This window comes from Vulpes vulpes, chromosome 4, assembly GCF_048418805.1.
Source record: "Vulpes vulpes isolate BD-2025 chromosome 4, VulVul3, whole genome shotgun sequence".
Lineage (NCBI taxonomy): Eukaryota > Metazoa > Chordata > Mammalia > Carnivora > Canidae > Vulpes > Vulpes vulpes.
The window spans coordinates 88,470,254-88,485,316 of NC_132783.1; the positions used below are offsets into that span (position 1 = coordinate 88,470,254).

General features: G+C 56.7%; 1 protein-coding gene across 10 annotated transcripts in view; it reads left to right on the forward strand.

Annotated features, from left to right (window-relative positions):
- The window catches only part of TSPAN14 (tetraspanin 14), a 55,894-nt gene extending 45,678 nt beyond the window's left edge, over nt 1–10,216 (forward strand). For all 10 annotated transcript variants that reach the window (XM_072756357.1, XM_072756356.1, XM_072756355.1 and 7 more), the window contains 5 exons: nt 739–909; nt 3,840–3,965; nt 5,121–5,165; nt 7,237–7,356; nt 8,390–10,216. In XM_072756357.1, the coding sequence (XP_072612458.1) occupies nt 739–909; nt 3,840–3,965; nt 5,121–5,165; nt 7,237–7,356; nt 8,390–8,461 (534 nt within the window). In that variant the 3' untranslated portion in view covers nt 8,462–10,216. The remainder of the gene's footprint in view (nt 1–738; nt 910–3,839; nt 3,966–5,120; nt 5,166–7,236; nt 7,357–8,389) is intronic.
- The last annotated feature ends 4,847 nt before the right edge of the window (nt 10,217–15,063 follow it).

Here is a 15,063-nt window from a genome sequence, read left to right on the forward strand (position 1 = left end):
GTGGCATGGCTGCTTACAGCGCAGGGTGACCAGTGATGGCAATGGTCGGGGGAACTCAGGCACTGCTGGCCAGATGTCTGCCAGGTGGGGGGTGCGGGTGCGGGTGTGGTGGGCCCTTGCAGAAGAGCAGCACTGTTGTGCCCAGGGGCGCTGTGCTTCTGGAGAGGTCTTGCTACACACAGGGTGGGTAGTGGTAAAGAGCCCTGCCGGGGAACTCACGTGTCCCTCGTGAGCTGTGTATACTCAAGCAATCTACCTGCCTGGGTGACCCTCAGTTTCCTTTTCCTTAACATGTGGGCGACGCATTAGATTTCTAGCAGCTTGGATGGTTGTGTGTGTGAGGAAAGTGGTCAGAGCCTGTGTCTGGGGCACGGCCCTAAAGGAGCCAATAGCCTGGTGCAGGGTAGGTTAACCATCCCTTCCTGGGATGAGGCTTCCTTGTGGGGGAGGAGGGCTACATCACAGGAGAGGGGTGAGGCAGTGGCCTGGAGCTTTCTTGTCCTTTCCCTCCTCTCTTACCAGCGCTGTCGTGATGTGGGTGGGGATGCATGTGTCCACTTAGAGCTGGGGCAGGGTTGCCGGCCAGGACCCAGGGATTCCTGGGGGCCCCAGCGCTGGTCTCCTGGATGTGGAGCCCACTCGCCTTGTGGCAGGCATCGATCCTGGGTCCCGTGAGGTTTCCTCCGGCTGGAGGCTGCAGGTGTCATAACTCTCCATCGGGTTCTTGTCCTCGTGCAGTTCTGCGGCACCATCGTGCTCATCTTCTTCTTGGAGCTGGCTGTGGCCGTGCTGGCCTTCCTATTCCAGGACTGGGTGAGGGACCGGTTCCGGGAGTTCTTCGAGAGCAACATCAGATCCTACCGGGACGACATTGACCTACAGAACCTCATCGACTCCCTTCAGAAAGCGGTAGGCACCCCTGCGCGGGGCACCCTGGTAGAGCGTGGGGGTCCCCGGCGGTGCCTGCTGCTCTGGGCACAGGTGCCCGGCTAGTGGGAGGTGCGCCTCCAGGCTCTGGTCGGTTTAGCTTTGGCTGCTGGTGCCTGCGCACTGGCACAGGCGTGTTCGAAGCGTGTCTGCCCCCATCTGCAGGGGGCAGGCATCTAGCCGCCCTGGTGCCCTCCCCCAGGGGCCCAGGCCCCTCCACCCTGGCCAGGCGGCTGCAGGCCCCCAGGCGCTGTGCGTACCCAGGGACGGGTGATCCCCTCCCCCGGGGAGTGACTCACCGTCTGAGGCTATTCCTGTCCGCTTCCTCCCGGGACCTTTTCCCCTTCCTGTTGGAGAGGGCAGACCTGCCTGGAGGAAGCTTCCCCAGATGGCGAGGAATGTGACCTCCCTGGAATATGTCCCCAGGGGCCTGGCTCAGCCGTCCCAGGCCTTGGCCTTTACTGCAGCTGGCCTCGGTCCCCTGCGTGCGGCCGCACCTGGAGGCCTGGACCGCAGCTGTCCCCGCCCCGGGGCACTGCTCCCCGCGCGTCTGATCCTCCGTGCGCTGCCGGAAAACCTCGTTTCCTCGGGGACTTCACATGGAACACTTTGGTTCTGAGAAGAAAATAATCAAGAAAGCATTAAAAATAACTGTGGTCCACTTTCATGTTCCCTGAAACTTGTTTACCCTTCTGTCGTGTATCCCGGCATCTGGCAAAACCACGTCGGGACCAGGGACCTTTCCCACGTTGGAATGGTGACCTGCGTTCATCTGCGAAAGCCCCAGCCCCACCATTTACGACCTCCCTCCCCAACATCCCTCCTGAGCCTCCCCATGCGGGTCCCCATTGGCACATGGCTTTTGGCCTGGCCTGGCCTTGGGGAGAGCCTTGGGGATGTGGGGGCGTGGCTGTGCTGTGGGGGCATGGCCTGACTGGGTAGAGCCCTGCTGTGGGGCGTGGCCTGACTCGGTAGAGCCTTGCTGTGGGGCGTGGCCTGCAGTGGGTGGAGCCCTGTTGTGGGGGCGTGGACTGACTGGGTAGAGCCCTGCTGTGGGCGTGGCCTGCAGTGGGTAGAGCCCTCCTGCGGGGGCGTGGCCTACAGTGGGTGGAGCCCTGCGTGGGGGCGTGGCCTGACTGGGTAGAGCCCTGCTGTGGGGGCATGGCCTGCAGTGGGTGGAGCCTGGCTGTGGGGCGTGGCCTGCAGTGGGTGGAGCCCTGCTGTGGGTAGAGCCCTGCTGTGGGGCGTGGCCTGCAGTGGGTGGAGCCCTGTTGTGGGGGCGTGGACTGACTGGGTAGAGCCCTGCTGTGGGCGTGGCCTGCAGTGGGTAGAGCCCTCCTGCGGGGGCGTGGCCTACAGTGGGTGGAGCCCTGCGTGGGGGCGTGGCCTGACTGGGTAGAGCCCTGCTGTGGGCGTGGCCTGCAGTGGGTAGAGCCCTCCTGCGGGGGCGTGGCCTACAGTGGGTGGAGCCCTGCGTGGGGGCGTGGCCTGACTGGGTAGAGCCCTGCTGTGGGCGTGGCCTGCAGTGGGTAGAGCCCTCCTGCGGGGGCGTGGCCTACAGTGGGTAGAGCCCTGTGTGGGGGCGTGGCCTGACTGGGTAGAGCCCTGCTGTGGGGTGTGGCCTGCAGTGGGTGGAGCCTGGCTGTGGGGCGTGGCCTGCAGTGGGTGGAGCCCTGCAGTGGGTAGAGCCCTGCTGTGGGGGCGTGGCCTACAGTGGGTGGAGCCCTGCGTGGGGGCATGGCCTGACTGGGTAGAGCCCTGCTGTGGGGGCATGGCCTGCAGTGGGTGGAGCCCTGCTGTGGGGGCGTGGCCTGCAGTGGATGGAGCCCAGCTGTGGGGGTGTGGCCTGCAGTGGATGGAGCCCTGCTGTGGGCGTGGCCTGCAGTGGGATGTGCCAGTTCGGTGGGGTTGCTTGTGCATGGGCTAGCCCGAGCTGCATGATGTGCCCATGCAGTGGAATGAACCCCTGCCACGTGGGCCTCATTGTTAGTGTTCTCCAGTGTCGTCCTTTCCTCTTGAAAAGAAATTCTCCAGGGGTATTCAGTAAATTGTGGAGACTCCTCATGCTGAAATATTCGGTAATCATTAAAGCAGCTGGAACCCTGGCAGGGTAGAGGGCCGGGGGAGACAACATTTTATCTTAGAAATAAAAGAAGACAATCAGAAATCTTGGTTGTGTATTTGTTGTGATCACGGCCACAGCCGTGTCAGCAGTAAGGACACGTGTAAAAATGGGAGTCCACTCCTGGTCAGGGATGCCGTTGACCTCACACTGCTGTTTTCAGTGTGTTTGGATTCACAGTTATTTTGGACGAATGGCATTTCTCTTTGTAACTATACCAGATGATGGGGGTAGTGGGAAGGGGAGGGCAGGGACCCCGGGTTAGGGGGGCAGAGTAATGATTATGTTACTGTTCATCCCAGTCGCAGTTCTGTCCTTGGCGTCTAGCAGCTGTGTTTTGTAAAGGAACACATTAAGGGAACTAAGGTCAAGTTGGAAAGTTCTCTGGGAGGAAGACACTCACTGCCCACTGTCCTACGAGAGAACTGCATCAGAGGTCCTGTGTGGACTCAGACGGGAGTGAGGAGTCCGCTCTGGGCTGAGGGGAGCGGAGGAAGGGGACGCTCCGGGGAGGAGGCTCTGGACCAGAGTGCTGTGTCCTGGCAGAGCCAGTGCTGCGTGCTGGATCCAGGAGGGGTCATGGCTGAGGCTTCCTGGTTTCCTTCTTTAAAGGCTACCTAGGTGACCACACCCCGCATCTCCGTGCATGCGGGAGGTCAGTGGGGGGCCTTGATTTGTCTGTGTGGTATGTGGGGCAGCGCTTAAACCTCGAATCCTTGATCCCCTGTGGGCGGTCACAGCCCTGGCTCTGAGCCAGAGTCCCTTGACAGCTCTTGGCTTTTGTGAACAGAACCAGTGCTGTGGAGCCTACGGCCCTGAAGACTGGGACCTCAACGTCTACTTCAACTGCAGTGGTGCTAGCTACAGCCGCGAGAAGTGTGGGGTGCCCTTCTCCTGCTGCGTGCCGGACCCTGCGGTGAGTCGCCTGCCTGGGGCTCGCCGAGCAGTTCCTGGCTCTCTGAGTGCTCTGGGCTGCTTCTCTGCTCTGCTCTGCTCTCTCTCCACCTACCACTGTTGGGCTCCCGCACCTCCAAAATCCTATATGTATAAACCCCAGGCACATTTTTGCATGGCCTGCCCTGGCTCTAGTGTTCTGGGTGAAGCAGGGGAAGACCAGTAGGGTCCCTCCCTTGAGGGACTCTGCCTCAGGGCGCCTGAACGCAATGCTCTAAGTGTGGTGAGCCCTGGGACCCCTCTTCACTGTTCACTGGAGGAAATGGCCAGTGCACAGAAGCCCCCACTGGGGAGGTGGGGGTACTCTCCATCTGGGGGTGGGGGGAGAAGTGTCTCCTTTCTTCTTCACCTGTTCTCATTCCCAGTCCATGGCCCAGGTCCCTGGGTTCCAGAAACAGGGCTCTTAGGATGACTTGTGAAGGAGCACTGAATGTTTGGCAGAACTGAGTCCTGTTTACAGCTCTTGTGCTCAGCTGTGCCTGGTACTGGGCCCCGGGGCTCCGGGCAGGCAGGGTGTAGCCGCTGTCACACAGCTGACTCCCCAGCCCAGGAGAGGCTCGGGTTTGCTGTGGCTGCACAGCAGGCGCCCCGGGTCCCCACTGTGACCTTGAAGTATTAAGCCAGTAGAACTTACATCTCCCAGCACAGGCAAGGGCAGACTATGACCCATGCGCCGGACTCGGCCTGCTCTCTGTTTTTGTATGATCTGTGAGCCAAAAATAGTTTCAGCCATTTTTAAGTGGTTGACAATCAATGAAAAGAAGGATAATATTATGTGACAGGTGGAAATTTTATGAAATTTAAATTTCAGCATCCATAAACAAAGTTCTACTGAAATACGGCCACACGCATTCGTTTATGTATTGTCTGTGTCTCCTTTTGTGCTACGAGAGCAGAGGTGAATGGTCGCTACATACACAGGCCTCCCTCACACACACAGTGGGCCACTTTGTCCTAGTCTGAAAGGTTAGTTGGCATTGGGATTAAAGGATATGAGCTTTAGTGGAATTTGAACAGGTGTTTGCTGATGTTCAGATGGAACTTTTCTAGAGCCTTCTGCCTGACTTCTTAAGAGAATGAGAACAAAGATGACCATTTTTTCCTGCTTTTCTTACAGCAAAAAGTTGTGAACACACAGTGTGGCTATGATGTCAGGACCCAGGTGAGTGCATATGACTTGGAGCTCGTCAGGTTTATTCCCTGTGGTCCAACTTCCTGATTTAGCACAAGTGCAAATTGGAGTGGGTGAGACTAGGGGAGGTGCCATCTAAGCTGGGAGTGAGCTGAGTAGGATCCGCTGGCAGTAAGACTCCGGGGAACAGTGATGGGGTGATTCCCAGCCCCGTGAACCGCAGTCACAAAATCTAGCAGTTGCTGCATTAGTGGAAAGAGGTCAGATGAGAGTTTGGGGAACAAAGGCTACATTTTTAATGGCTCCTTGGGGGGATCCCAGGAGGTGTCTGTTCTATAGCAGTTCAGGATGAAGCTGCAGGAGCACATGGCTTGGTTTAGCCACCATATGGAGGTGGGGTGACAATAAGGAAGGAGACGGATCTTATGGTAGGAGAAAGGCTCAGTCCCCCAGGACTTTCTTCAGGCTGCAAGGGGCGTGGAGTGGAGTGAAGTGAGTACCCCCCACCCCACACACTGCTCGGTGGCCTTTAGTGGTATGAGTGACTGCTGTTCTGAACAAGGGGACTTGGGGCATCTCCAGGTGCCCCTCTTGTTGGCCATAGACACCAGGATGTGTGCCTCCGGTTTGGGAGACCTGAAGCCCTTCTGTAGGGACCTCTCTCCGTTGCACAGGGGCGGGCCTGTACCAACCTCGGCCTTTCATTGTCACTTGCATTAGATTCTAGGGCTGTCATAACCCAAGTCCCGCAGACTGTGGCTGAAACAACGAAAACACTCCTCTGAACTTGAGGTTCGAAGTTCATCAGGGTGTTGGGTGGATTGGTCCGAGGCCTCTCTCCTTGGCTTGTAGGTGACTGCCTTCTCTTGTGTGTGTCCCCACATGGTTCTCCCTCTGTGTCTTGTGGGGTCCTGATCTCTTTCTTTAAGGACCTCAGTCATATTGGATTAGTACCCACCCTAATAACCTCATTTTAATTTGTTTGCCTCTTCTTTTCCATATATTTGTCGTTCTCTGATGGAGTTAGTTTGCTTAGCATCCATCCGTATTGTTGCAAAGGGCAAGATTTCATTCTTTTTTATGGCAGAGTACTATTCCACTGTACAAATGTACCAAATTTCTTTTTTCTTTTTTTGCCTTATTATCTAGGATTAGAATTTGGTGTAGAGCCAGGATAATGGTTAGGGTTAGGGACGTTTTGAGTGTGTGTGCCTATTGTCTGGCGGTTCAGAGACCTCTCCGGAGGGAGAACTTGAGAGTTAGGGTTCTGGTTAGGGTTAGGGTTTGGGTATGTGCCTGGTATCCTACAGTTCAGAGATCTCTGTAGAGGGGTGTTTTAGGGTTAGGGTTAAGGGTTGTATTACTTCTTTTAAACCCTGTCTCCAAGTGCAATCAGGTTCTAATGAATTGGGGGTTAGGACTGCGACATCTGAATTTTAGGGGGACCCAGTTCAACCCCTAACCCCATTAAAATGGAGTACTGTCCCATCAGTGTTGCCGTGGGTGAGGCTGTATGTGGGCAGGTGGGGGTGTGGTGGGCCCTGTGTGCTGGAGGCACCTCCCCTGTGCCTACTGAGCCTCCGCTAGGGGGCAGGATCAGAAGGATCAAAAGTCCTGTTGGCTGAGGACTGTTCCTGCTGGCTCTGGAGCCCAGCTCAGCTGGGCGGGGGCCACACTCTGGGAAGCCACTCTTCCCTCCTTCCCCAGCCAGCTGCTCTGACTCAGAAAATGCTGAAGGCCCTTCTAGTTTTTCTTTTTAAAGGGGCATCTTCCTTCTCGGAGCCCCCAGGCCCCTCCCTGTCCTTCAGATGTGGGCTCACGGCGTGTGCCAAACCAGTCCCCCTTTCCGTCTGGGGAGGGCCTCACAGAAGTGGGTAAAGACCACCGGCGGGGAGCCTTCGGGCAGGGTATGAGAGGCGGGTGGACACCGAGGCAGGTGGGTGGCAGGTGTCCTGGAGAGGTTGTCTGTCCTTGGCACCTGCCTTCCCACACCCTGGCTCCCACCGAGCTTCCCCCTGCTAGCCTCAGGAGCCCTCTGGGGAGCCCGGGTGGGGACATCCTGCGTGTCTTGGGCTCAGGTCGCTGTGATGTTTCCCTGCAGCTGAAGAGCAAGTGGGACGAGTCCATCTTCACAAAAGGCTGCATCCAGGCGTTGGAGGGCTGGCTACCGCGCAATATCTATATCGTGGCGGGCGTCTTCATTGCCATCTCCCTGCTACAGGTTCGTCCCCCCTGCCCTTCGTGGCTTTCTTTGTCCTTGGGGTTCACACCTGTGTGTTTGAACCAGATTTCACACGTGGGAGGACTGGTGGCCAAACAGTGGGTTGGCTGGCTGGTGGCTGCCAGGAGAACTGGGGGGGTGGGGGTGGGAGGCAAGAACTCGGCACGTCAGAGAAACCAGGAGGTGTCTGGGGTCCGGGGTGCTCGGGGCTTCGGAGGAGAAGCTGGCAGCGCCCAGGCAGCCTCTGGGACGGCTGCCGCCACCGCATGGAAAGTGTGTCGTTTAGCTGTTCTGTTGCCGTGTAAAGGGGGCCTGGTGTGGTCGCGGGGCCGCCAGCCATCCCTGCACCCCTTCCTCCTTGGCCCCTCAGGTGTGTGTTGAGTGATCTCAGATGGAGGCTTAGACACAGAAGCATCTTGAAAAGTAAAGAACTAATTTACTTGCCAAATGGGCAATCAGACTTCAGAAGGGCTGGCTCATCAAATATAAACCGCAACTGGAATTTAAAGGGGAAGTAAAAAAAGCCAATTTCCTAAGGTTTCTGAGTTCATGTTAGTCTGTTCCTGGTAGAGAAACCGTCTTCCCATGTGATGATTCTAGTCGCCGAGGTCAGACGGCAGCACAGCTAAAATCAGGGAGGACCTGGTTTTTATGGTGGAAACCAGGTTTACAGGAAACATCAAGATTTATTATTTTATATCAAAACCAGTCAGGTGACCCTGCTATTTTTTCAGGTACACGGTATTGACGTGCCTGGTCCAGTCGGAGGACGGGCTTCTGTGCTGCCTGCCGTTTGCCCCAAACTTCTAGGCCCCACGGATATAGCAAAACAGGCCGCAGGACTTGCTGTTTCCTGGTGGGTGGGTGTTGTCTTGGTGTAGACCCAGTCATCCTCTCTGTGCCGGGTCCTCAGTCTCTGCAGCGCGGGCCTGGGGCTGCTATGCAGCGCGGGGTGCCCTGCACACCTCGGGCTCTGCGCCTGCCCTCTCCTGCGGGCCCCACCACTGACAGGCTCTGCTGGCTTTGGTTTCAGATATTTGGCATCTTCCTGGCGAAGACCTTGATCTCGGACATTGAGGCGGTGAAGGCAGGCCATCACTTCTGAGGAAGAGAGGTGAGCAAGCAGAGTTGAGCCATGCCATGGAGGCCAGAGCCCATCGCTGTTGTCAACTGGACATCCAGAGGGTGAGAAGTGGATGCACCGAGCCAGAGCCAGCACTTGTCTTCGGCATCAGCGTGACATGACCTCTCTGTTTCTGTTTGCTGCTGCTGAAGACTGAGGAGCCCCCTCTTACCTGCACAGACTTGTGATGGGGACCACTACTCCCCCACTCGGGGTCTACCCAGAGACAGAGAACATGTCTTTAAGTGAGGGTGGCAACCCTGGGGACAGAGGCTCCCGAGGCTCCCCTGGCTGTGAAAAGGGCCTGACTTGGTTCTCCCGGAGACTAAGTGTGTCTGCAGGGCACCCAGGCCTCCCCACTCGTGTCATCGGGTCATCGGTGCTGGCCCAGAGGGCAGCCACATCTGCTGTGAGCGGGACATGGGGGGGTGGCCCAGCAGACATGGACAAGGCTCGTCACAGCAGCAGCTGGGCGCTGCCTGGAGTCGGGCAGGGGAAGGGGCACAAGTGGACCATGGCACTGGGGCCTGTGGTGTCTGCACAAGTCGGGGGGTGTTTGCAGGATCCTCAGCCATTTTCAAGTGAGCCTGAGCCATGTGTGGACTGGTGCCACGGAGTGCCTCCTCTGCTGCCCCTCCCAGGGCAAGAACTGCCTCCATTCCACAGCATTATGCCCCGATGGCCCGGGGGTGGGGAGCACGGGCAGGGTTCTCCTTTGAGAGTCGGCGCTCCCTTTCTTAAAGCGTGTAAATAGTTTATTTATAGGGATAAGAATGTTCTCACACCATTTCTTCATTTCCTCTGGCCTCCTCTGCAAGCAGCCTTACACGGGGTCTGGGACTGAAGCCATCCCTTTCAGTTCCCTCGAGTGTCTCAAGAACCAACCCCATCAACTTCTCCTTTTTGTCCCTAACAACCCGGGTGCCCATACACGCTCCCCCTTCCCCTGTGCACCCTGGCTCACATGCACCCACTCCCCTCCCTAGCTTGGCCTCACTGTCTTCTGGTCTTGGTGCTACTGAAACCGTCACCCGGAACTTGAATCCTGACACACACCCCTTCTCCCCCATCCCCCGGCAAGGCCAGGGAGCCCCAGCCAGAGGCGGCCAGCCCAGAACCTTCGACCAGGGCTCCCGTCGAGGCCATGTGCTAAGGGCCGCTGGCCGGCCTGGCATTTGCCTCTCCCTGGAGAGTGAAACCACAGCCCCGCCCGTGTGTGGAGCCGCAGGCCCCAGCCTGCAGCCGTGTAGGAGCTCGGGATAGTGTTGATTTTTTTTTTTTTTTTTTGCTAACTTTTGTGAAGGCCTCCCTCCACTGTCCCCAATGAGGATACCTGCCGTGACCATGTCCACCCCTCCTGGCAGGGCTATCCTGGGGCTTGCTCTTGGAAATGAAGTCTCTCTTATGTACTGAATGGTCCCCCCCGCCCCCGCCCTCCCCGCTAGGGATAGCTGGGATGTTTGTGCGTTTTTGGCTGGGCTACTTTCTAATGCTTTTCTGGATCTCGTACCAGTTCTGTCCTCATCGTTCAGGGATTGAGTGCTACCTTCACTTACTTGTTGACGTGTACATGCTAGTGTGGTGTATACTGGTGGGTGTTTGTTGATGATGTTATGAGTTTTTGTTTTTTTACAATTTTCTCTGTAGACTAGAGGAAGAAGAATGCTTGTGTTTTCAGGAAGTGAGATGCTTTTCTTTGACTGCCAAACTCTTTTATGGAATATATCTTTATATTAATGCTGTCGTCTTGGTGGTTTTTGTCTCGAGTGCCATCAGGATGGCATTAGGCATCACAGTGGGAAACCCAGCTGCCAAGGGAACCAGGGGATTGGGTGTCGCTAGACATGACAGGACGGTGGATGGCAAAGGCAATCCGTGGTTGGCACAGTCTGAAATAACTGTCATCAAGTGATTGTCTTTTATTTTATTTATTTTATTTTTTTTAAGTGATTGTCTTTTAGATTCTGTGTGCCACTTTCAATTTTTCTTTGAATGGAGGTTACGACTGGAACAACTGGGTTTGTGGGTTATGCCCAGCTAGGAGCACGAGGCAAACGTTGACTCTGTAGGCCAGAGGAAAAGCATTAGGCTACCTCTGTTCAGCCCCGGGCAGTCCGATCCAGCCAAGAGAGCTTGGGGACACTGGGTGGGAATCTGGGCCTGCTGCTCACGAGTGTGGCCTGGACCTACTGTCCCGTATGTGAAGGGTTAGTGGCCTTGCCCACCTTGCCATGTACCTCTGACCCATCCTGCCCCGGGGAGATGGTGGCACAGACCGTCGCTGCTGGTACATGGACTCCTGAGAGCTCAGCTTCCCGGACAGCTCCTGCTGGCCCACCTGTCGAGGTCGACCTGGTGGCTGGACCCCTTGTGAGTCTTGGCAGCTCACAGCCCAGCTCAAGGTGAGGACTCCCTAAACTGTGGTAACTTGTCCTATGACTTTTTCAGAAGTTCAGTTTGTTTTTCAATTAGTTGACAAAGCTGGCCATTTCAGCATCCCCTGTGACTCGGCGTGGTTGGCTGAGAGGAGAGGGGAGGCCCAGCGGAAGGGGTGCAGGTGGGGCCAGCTCCAGCAGACCATTCCCCGCTCAGGCCCCGCTCCCTGCCCTCCCAGACCCCAGGGAGGCCAGCGCGACCACGTCCCCTGCTCGCCCCCACGTACTACGTATTCCCCATAACCTTCCTGGCTCTTCCCTTACCCTCCTCCCCGTGCCCCTCCTGCACGCCCTCTTCTCAGGACTCGGCAGCATCGTTTTTTCTCTCCCTCTCATACCATCACTTGTTTCCCCATCCCCTAAAGCTTGCCCTGGCCCCCTTGCCTGCCCTCCTTTCCTTTCGTGGGGAGGCTCATTGTCTGGGCTCTCTTACCCCTATCTGCTCGTCCAGGCCCCCAGCGCTGTTGGTGTCTGCAGCACCCAGTACTCTCTCTGGACCATCCTTTGCTTCTGTGGCCCAGGCTCACCAGGTCTCTGACCCTCGCCTGCCTGTCCTTGTCACACCTGCCACTGCCCGGCTCCCCAGGCTCCAGGGGCGGCCCCTGCCCCAAGGCAAGGCTGTAGGCTGGGCAGAAAAACCATCTGTGCTGGTGCTCTGGAAGCCTGGGCTTGGTTTCCCCCATGATTAACGATAAAAATGAATTGGATACAGAAGCTCCTGGGACATAGGAAGTGCTCCGGGTACTTAACAGTTAAACTCGGTCACCAGAAAGCTCCAAGGAAGCTGTTTTCGTGCCCAAAATGTGAGACTCAGAGAAAGGGGAATTCCTGTTGAGGATTTGGAAGCTCTAGATTCAAACTCTGGAAGCCTGCCCCAGAACCTGTACCCATTAGAGTAGGTTTGGCGTCTGCTCCCTCTGACTTTGGAATATCGGCTCCTGCTGAGCAAAGCCACACTAAGGGCAAGCCTGGGAAGAAGCAGTTTCCTGAAAGTTGTCCAGCTAACAGGGCTCTGGGGTGGCTCAACAGGCATTTGGAGGAGGCAGGGGAGAGCTCGTTCATGCATCTGTACCTGGATTTGAGAGAATATGGGGCTCAGCTTTGCTCCCGAGACCCTGGCTTTGGGCAGCAGGCTCACTTCCCTGCAAGGCCAGAGCTGCTGTCCACCAGGCAAGCCCACAGAGGTCTTTCCGCAGGGGGTGGTGAGGAATCCAACGTGGCCTTCTCTCTAGGGGATGTGCTAGGGAGGGAGCTGGCCGTGGGGTGGTGATGGGCACGTGTAGGAGTGTGGGCCTCTGCAATCTTACAGACCCCAGGGAGGAGCCCCCCAGAAGAGGAGGCCGGCCCAGAGACCAGCAGAGAAGGGACAGCCTCAGTGTCTCTCAGTGTTGGTAGCAGGGGCCACCTGACGGCTCTTGGCCCGCAGCCTCAGAGCACAGAAAGGCGAGGCGCTGTTGCAGTCAGCCTAGCACCCAGGGCGGCGTCCTGTCCTGGGAAGGGCCTGCCCAGGCTCAGGGGCTCAGTCACCCAGAGGCGCAGCGCCTTAGCTGGCCCGGGGGAGTGGAGTGCCTGGACGACCTTCACAGGTGCGCGTTTCCTAGGGTCATGCGCAGAGCCTGCCCACAGGGCCACAGGGTTCTTAGGTTGTCTGTCCCTAAACTGTGCTAACTTGTCCCAAATGATGGATCTTGGTAAAGATGCTTCCATAGGCTTGTGTGTGTTATTCCAGAGGCTGCTGCCTGGCCTGCCAGGCCCGACGGGGCACCCCGCAGTTCTCAACCACCCAGGCGCCCCGCGATCCCGAGAACCCCGTACCTTGAGTGCCGTCGTCGTAGCTCCCTGTGAGCTCAGCAATACCTGGCCCTTCCTCCCTGGACTGCATGTGTGGGCAGCTGGTTCTCACAACAAGCCCATGCCTCTGGGGTCTGCAGGGCGCCTGCCGGGGGTGCCATGGAGGAAGGACTGGGAAATGACTTCCAGGGGAAGAAAAGGTCAGGACTGCCTTCCCGTGGATGCTGTTCTGGTGACAGTTACCAACTTCTGAGAACCCGGCTTCAGAGGAGGGAGAGGAAATGAAGTCTTCCCCGGGGAGGTCTGAGACCGTATTTCCTCGCTCGGCCTCATTACCCTGCTCTGCATCTTGTAGTCCAGTGGGGGCTTCAGAGACTTGGTTTCATAACCACCAAAATAAATTACGGTAATTTTATCACCTCAAACAACTTTAAAACTAGTCATTTTATATGTATAGGCAATCTAAAGATGTGCTAGTGTAATGTGAAAGAGTAGGTTTCCTGTTCCCCAGAGGCAACCACTGTTGAGTACCCTTCCAGAAAATGTTGACATGTTTTCAAATATTTTTTTTTCAAACATCTTTTTCACACAAGTGAGCATCGTATTTTACATAGTCTTCGACAATTAGCATTGTGTCATGTATCTCAGGGCCCTCTCTCCGCGAGTGTCTACCCATCCACGGGGCAATGTCACGGTCCCACTGCCCACGGCAGGACTGGCCGGCCGGTGAATGAACCTGGCTCTATTCAGGGGAGTATGTTTACAGTCGCAGGTAACAGAAAACCCAGTTCAAACTGGTTTATACAATGAAGGGGAGGTTTTTGGCTCCTGAAACTGGAAAGTCCAGAGGTGGGGTGAGTTTCGGGGTTGGTTTGATCCCAGTGGCTCAGTGATGCCAACAGGATCTGGTTTCTTTTATTCTCTCTGCTGTGCCTTCCATCATGTGGAGGCAGCCGAGGCAGAAGGCAGGGAAGACGCATCATGAGCAACCTGGGGCCTTTCCGTGATGGGAATGGAATGGCCGGGTAGTGAAGCCGTGGAGGGAAGCCCCCGCCTCCAACCAGAACCCCCCATGCCTGTCCTTGCCCTTAAACCACCTGTCAGGGCAGCAGATGCCTGTGGATGGGTGAACGTCGAGGAGGCTGCAAACAGCCCTCACGATGCTTCTGCGGTGGATGTTTTAGTTGGTGTGGTGTTCTGCTGTTACAGGGCCTTCTAAAGACTCCATGGTGTTTTGTTGTTAGAATTATTTTGCAAGGAAAACATGTTATTGAAGGAGTTCTCTAGGGAGGTGGACTGATACTGTAATGCCTGGGGACTTGGGGGCGGGGCATGCCCATCGCTGCGAGGCCGTAGCTGGGGTGCTGAGGGTGCTAAGAGGATGCGCATCCGTGATGGAAGTACGGACTGGTTCTGGACCAAGGAGTCTGGGTGGTGGGGTGGCAACATCTCTCCAAGGACTCCACCCAGGAGCCCGTGGCCCTGTCACAGCCCAGGTTGCACAGAGAGGCTGAGCAAGTCAGGCAAGGGAGCCCTCGCCACCTGCTTTACCCTGGGAGATGGGGTCACGTGGGGACAGTGTTGGGTGGCATCTTTGTTAACAAGTGGAGGACAAGCATTCCAGATGCAGTGCTGCCCCCGAGGTTGCATAGGGAGTGAGCCGCAGGGTCCAGGCAGACACAAGCCTGGCACCTGCCAGCCTGGCTGAAGCTCTAGGAGGTGCCACTTGCAGCCCCATCTCCCTGAACGGCCTGGTTCCTTGCGACGGGGCTCTGGGGTCCACACAGCTCGCTGCCCGATTGCCGCCCCTGGCAGCTTGGTTGACCCTGCTCCTGGAGGAGGGTGGTGCTCACTTCCCCAGGGAATCAGGTACATGGAGGCAAAACCAAGAGGAGTGGGGAAGGGAGAGGAGGAGGTCTGGGCCCTGTGGGACCAGGTCCTCGGTGGAGACGGGGTTGGGCTGTGGGGGACTCTTCTGCTTCCCCTGCACTGGCAGGCTGCGGAACCAGCGCCGTGACGTGAGAGGAGGACGGGTATCCTGGACCCAGATTCGTTTGGCGTAGGACATGTGCCGTGGTGGCGAGAGGCCTGAGGTTGAGTTTGGGCTCAAAAAAAAAAAAAAAATTAAATTAATTTAAAGCTTAGTACCCTCGGTTCCTCCCTTGTAAAGTGGGGATACTTATCTTCATTTCTCAAGGTGTCCAGGAATATTCAGTTAATTAGCGGAGATGAGAGCGCAGGGAGCCGTGACTCCCCAGCCCCCTGCGACTCACTAACTGTGTGGCTTTTGGCAAGTTCCTTCACCTCCTCGAGCCCTTTTTAGAAAATGGGGATGGTAATTCCCTGTTGTCCTCATTG